The sequence below is a fragment of the Syngnathus leptorhynchus genome, chromosome 5 (assembly GCF_054491065.1).
Source record: "Syngnathus leptorhynchus isolate UIUO chromosome 5, UIUO_Slep, whole genome shotgun sequence".
NCBI lineage: Eukaryota > Metazoa > Chordata > Actinopteri > Syngnathiformes > Syngnathidae > Syngnathus > Syngnathus leptorhynchus.
The window spans coordinates 3,226,501-3,232,500 of NC_141199.1; the positions used below are offsets into that span (position 1 = coordinate 3,226,501).

At 39.9% G+C, this 6,000-nt stretch overlaps 1 protein-coding gene across 5 annotated transcripts in view; it reads left to right on the forward strand.

The window, feature by feature from the left end:
* The window catches only part of tenm3 (teneurin transmembrane protein 3), a 329,857-nt gene that overhangs the window by 207,834 nt on the left and 116,023 nt on the right, over window positions 1-6,000 (forward strand). For all 5 annotated transcript variants that reach the window (XM_085911853.1, XM_085911849.1, XM_085911850.1 and 2 more), the window contains 4 exons: window positions 1,160-1,306; window positions 3,957-4,087; window positions 4,227-4,315; window positions 4,873-4,992. In XM_085911853.1, the coding sequence (XP_085767979.1) occupies window positions 1,160-1,306; window positions 3,957-4,087; window positions 4,227-4,315; window positions 4,873-4,992 (487 nt within the window). The remainder of the gene's footprint in view (window positions 1-1,159; window positions 1,307-3,956; window positions 4,088-4,226; window positions 4,316-4,872; window positions 4,993-6,000) is intronic.

The window sequence follows — 6,000 nt, forward strand, 5'->3', positions numbered from 1 at the left end:
GGATGTCGTGTCCTCCGTACCAAAGAGGAAGCGGACCATCAGGACTGTTATCAATGTAAAGTTCAAAGGCCAGCATCTGTAATGGTATGTGGGTGCATTAGTTCCCATGGCATGGGTTACTTACATTTCTGTGAAGGCAACATAAATGCTGAAAAGTACATACAGATTTTGGAGCAACATCCAAGCGACGTCTTTTTCAAGGACGGCGCTGCTTATTTCAGCAAGATAATGCCAAGCCACATTCTGCTCGTGTTATAACAGCGTGGCTTTGAAGTAAAAGAGTCCAGATTCTCCCCTGGCCCGCTTGTAGTCAAGACCTGTCTCCCATTGAAAATGTGTGGTGCATTATGAAGCGCAAAATACGACAGGGAAGACCCCGGACTGTTGAACAGCTTGAAGCGGTTCATCAAGCAAGAATGAGAAAGAATTCCACATGAGAAGCTAATTAGTCTCCTCTCTTCCAAAATGTTTGAGTGTTATTAACAGGAAAGGTGATGTAACAAAGTGGTAAACATGCCCTTTCCTAACTTCTACTGCACGTGTTTCAGCCATTAAATACTAAGTTAATTATTATTCGAAAAATTAAACAAACTTCATGAGTTTGAGCAATAAATATGTTATCAATGCAAAGTTCAAAGGCCAGCATCTGTAATGGTATGTGGGTGCATTAGTTCCCATGGCATGGGTTACTTACATTTCTTTGTAGTGTATTTAATTGAATATAGGTTGAAAAGGATTTTCAAATCATTGTTTTTTGTTTTTATTTACATTTTACACCATTTCCCAACTTCAATCAAATCTGGTTTGTACAATTTTAAAGATCACATCTTTTTTTTTTTTCATTAGAATGAGCCTGGAGGGGCCTTTCGTGTGTTGTAGGAGGATGTGACCCAGCTGACAACTCTCCACCTTGGCCTCTTTCTTTGAATTAATTTTATTTTCCCATGTTAGCCTTACTTTTTTTTTCAGTGTTTGCTGAGGTGAAGAAAACATTTTCATCTTTCACATTGTGATTTACCATTTCCACCAACTTTCTAAAATGTATATTGGTTAAAGCCTATTTCACACCCTGGCCACCTGTGATCACATCCCACCCACGCTGCTTTAAATCTGGAAATGTGTTTTTTTTTGTTGTTGTTGTTTTTTTTGTCCTGCACAGAGGGTTGTCCAGGTCTCTGCAACAACAATGGGAGATGCACCCTAGAGGCCAGTGGCTGGCACTGCATCTGTCAGTCAGGATGGAGAGGAGCAGGATGTCATGTAGCCATGGAAACCCTTTGTACTGATGGCAAAGACAATGAAGGAGGTATGTTAACATATAGTTAAGTGGATGAAAGATATTTATGTACTTGACAATTATTTAATTGGAGCTGTGTTGCAGAAGGCAGAAGACCATTTAATATCACATTTTTTTGCTCCCAATAGTACATATTGCTGTGCTCTGAAATTTGAACGGGTCCTATTGTAATATGTAGGTCAAGTCTCACCTCTTCTACCAAAAAAAATGTATGGTTCTGGAACAATTTGTGTTAGGAATACTAATTGTTCTGGATGGGACTAGCCTGTGAAATAGTATTGGTTTCGGAACCTTACAAGGCAGATGGACTTATGAAAACACAAATCTATCTCAAAGAAAGTCTGCAGTCATAAATAAAGGGTAGACAGAAATCTCTTTTGAAATAAAAAAAATAAATAAACAGCAGCAGATGCTGCTCTATACCACAACATTAAAGCCAAAAGACATGACTCTGTTGGATGGGAATGTAGCAGATATTTAAAGACCTGGAAAAACAACATGAAGGTAACAGGAGACTGCAAAGGGAGATGAGCCTAGAAGACATTGGGTGCTTTTGTGAGCATGTGTATATAGTCTTAATGGTAGTCACCAGAAGTACACCTGACTTTGATAAACTCACAGGCACAAAATAGCAGTCCAAATTTAATTACCTGACATATAACTCTTTCTAGGTGTCCATTCTTCTCTCTAATCTTCATCTGTTCCGCATCTTCTACTTCTTCCAGATTCCCACTTTGTTTTTGCTGGATTGCTCATTACCGTATTGGCCCGAATATAAGACGGTGTTTTTTTGCATTGAAATAAGGGGTCTAGACATTATACCTATTCACAATGCTAGTAGATGGCGGAGAATATCTTTAAAACAAATGCTGAACTTAACTCCCCAGGCCAAAGCAAACCCCTGTCACGAAGAATAAAAATAAAAATAGCAGTAATGAAGAAAAGAGAAGAAAATAAGAGAAGAGATAACAGAAAATGTTAGGACAGTGACACTGAGCACAGTGAGGCAGAGGATGTTCGTGAGGAGTAATCTTCTGACATGACAGATCTCAGCTCCTCTTAAGTTTAAACCAGTTTGCATTATTTTATTGCAATGTTTTTCCTTATTCAGATTTGTTTCAACTTGAGTCTTGAAAAGTATAACGTATTTTTCTGACTAAAAGTCGCCCCGGAGTACAAGACTTCACTTTGATGGTTAATGCGGTTATTGCAATTTTGTTGTTTTATCACGGTAGGTTAGTTTATTTACATTTCAAAAACCAGAAGCCATTAATTTACAAATGTGATTGCACATTAGTTTACATATTTAAATGTTCAGATATTAAGATGTGTGTTGGGTCTAAATATCATCAGACACTACATCACATGCTGGAACGAAGAGGAGAAGACAACTAGGATGAGTTTACTCGCGAGGAGAACGATAGAGAAAGGAACCTCAGTTACAATCTCATCAGTTCTAAGTTCCTCCTCCACGTGCTCCTCTTTTTAATGTTTTGGTTGCCCTGGTTACAGAGGCGTTGCTACACTAAAGGGAGGGGAGATTGTGGCTGTAGCAATGCTGATAAGCTAAGGAATGTAGTGTAGTGTGATTTAGCACTTGTCGGCCCTCGACCCCCGCATTGGGATTGCAGAGTCTGTTCTCTTCCCTCAACCAGTTGTCTTCTCCATGGGTGGCTGACTCCTCCTCGACTGTGATCAGTTAACTTGAAGCACGTTGAATCCCGCTTACCTGTGGAACAATGCAACTAAACCCTTAACACAACACATAATAATAATGAATATCTAGCCCTACTTAAACATTTCAACACATATTAAATAAATGTAAGGTAACTGGTAATACAGTTTCTTAAACAAACATTGAGTAAATATGGGATAACTTATATGTGACTACTCCAAACTGTATATAACATTTAACAAAGAAAACCAGTTCCGATCAACTACAATCTATGAATCAAGGCTACAGTTAACTAAAAGGAATGAAGTCCCTTTAAACTAAACAAAGAACATTTCGCCTATGCAAAGAAGCTCTGCTCATTGTTAGTGAACGGCCTCTTACAAAAGAAACACAAAAGTAACATAAGGACAGGAAGGAAGCATAAGGCTGACGGGGATCAAAAGACATTACTTAAACTAAATACAAAGCATTTAGTTTAAAGGAGAGTCGTAAACTCGTAAAAGATAAATAAGGCTTCCTGGTCTGGCAGGCCAAGGCTTCCCCCGTGATTATTCCAACAATGTGATAGACAGTTTTTGCATTAATTGAATAAGGCAAAATAACATGCTTTTTCTCTCGAATGTATTCTTATAATCATTTGTTTCTGATGTACTGTAATTATTTTCTGTATAAAAATTAAATTTAATGTTCAAAAAGTGTTTTTTCAAACTTGAGTCTTGAAAAAGAGGGGGTCGTCTTATAATCGGGGTCGTCTTATATCCGGGCCAATACGGTATTCCTAATTTTCATCGCCATCCTCTTTTACCTCATTGCTTGTTTCGACATTCTTACTTTCCATCTTTTTTCGCATTTAACCAACTTGAAATTTTGACTGACATCTCCCTATACATGAGCTAATAATTCCCAAGTCCAAAACTGTCCTCGCCGGTTTGTAAAACAACAGCTTTTTTTTGTGCCCATGTGCATGTGTGCGCGTGTTTTCAGATGGCTTGACTGATTGTATGGATCCAGACTGCTGTCTGCAGCCCTCCTGTCAGAACCAGTTGTATTGCAAAGGGTCACCTGACCCAGTGGAAGTACTTGGCCAGTTCTCCTCTTCACTGGCCCCTCAGCAGGTTTGAGCATTCATTCATGAGTTTGATTTCTAATTCATATTAATAGAATATCAGATTAATTCAGATGGTTCGAATGAATATTTATTTGATGGTTTGTTTTTTTTGCATGGATTTTGATTGTTGCTCTTCTTTCTTTCAGACTGCCAGGTCTTTCTATCAGCGCATCCACTTCCTCCTTGGTCCTGAGTCCACTCATATCATATCCAGTGACAGTCCATTCAATAAAAGGTAAGATTGCAGCTCGTCATACAATTGAAGTAAAACACAGTATATTGAAAGTCTTATACATACACCATCATTGCAGTAAAATCCATTATTTTAGAAATATAGCTCTCTGTATCATTGACCATATGGCACTGTTGGACAATTCAGGACTATCAGAATCAGAATTTATTACAATATCATATTCTAATTTCTGCACTATAGTAATGAAACTTCACTTAAACTATAAATAGTCTGTGAGAGATCGATTGAAAAGGTTAATTTTAAGAGACTTTGTGCTGGGGCCATATTTAAAGATGCATATTATAGTTGTTGTACTGTTAATGTAAGGCACGAAAGGCAGTTTCACCAGTGCCTATTGAGTTTTTCAAACTATGTTATTATGATTTACTCGTAGGTCAACTGTGTAAATGTTTGAACCAAGATGATGTGGCTTGAATAAATAATGCAAAAGTTTTGTTTTTCTAAAACATAACCTGTTTCATGGATTTTTTTCAAGATAATGTAAATCACAAGGAAGCAGCCTTCTGCAAATAACAAAGTCTTGATTTCTCTTTTTCCAGGTTGGTGTCAATAATCCGGGGTCAGGTTTTGACAGCTGATGGAACACCCCTGATTGGAGTTAATGTGTCATTTCTCCACTACCCTGAACATGGATATACTGTTACACGGAATGATGGCATGTGCGTATATAAGTATATAATATGTACTGCTAATACTGCAACTTAATGTAAATTAGTTCATATGTAGCTATACCCTAATTTGATTACTGCCAGCTGCTTTGTGCTTAGCAAACTCCATATTGCCTGCTGTGGGCATTATGTTTAGCATTTAGACCCTTTTTTTTGCCCCCCAAGACCCCTAGAATATTGTGGGGTATATATATACACGCACACACACACACAAACACACAGGGGGAGGGGGAGAGGGAAAGGGAGATCGGATTGTAAGGCGCACCTTCAATGAATGGCCCATTATTATCACGACTGGAAGCATGAGGCGATTTCTTAACCCTCCTGAAGTTGCGCAGATTGTCCAACTCCTCCAGGATGACACATCCATGCGTGCTGTTGCAAGAAGATTTGATGTGTCTCCCAGTACAATCTCCAGAGCATGGAGGAGATTCCAGGAGACAGGCAGTTACTCTAGGAGAGCTGCACTGGGCCGTAGAAGGTCCTCATCCCATCAGCAGGACCGATATCCGCTGCTTTGTGCAAGGAGGAATAGGTTGAGCACTGCCCGAGCCCTACAGAATGACCTTCAGCAAGCTACTGGTGTGAATGTTTTTGCCCAAACAGTCAGAAACAGACTTCACGAGGGTGGCCTCAGGGCACGACGTCCTGTAGTGTGCCCTATGCTCACTACTCAGCACCGTGGAGCTCGATTGGCATTTGCCATAGAACACCAGAATTGGCAAGTCCGCCACTGGCGCCCTGTGCTTTTCACAGATGAGACCAGATTTACCCTGAGCACCTGTGATAGACGTGAAAGGGTCTGGAGAAGCCAAGGAGAGCGCTATGCTGCCTGCAACATCATTCAGCATGACCGGTTCGGTGGTGGGTCAGTGATGGTCGGGGGAGGCTTTTCCATGGAGGGACGAACAGACCTCTACAGGCTAGAGAACGGCAGTCTGACTGCCATTAGGTATCAGGATGAAATCCTTGCACCCATGGTCAGACCCTACGCTGGTG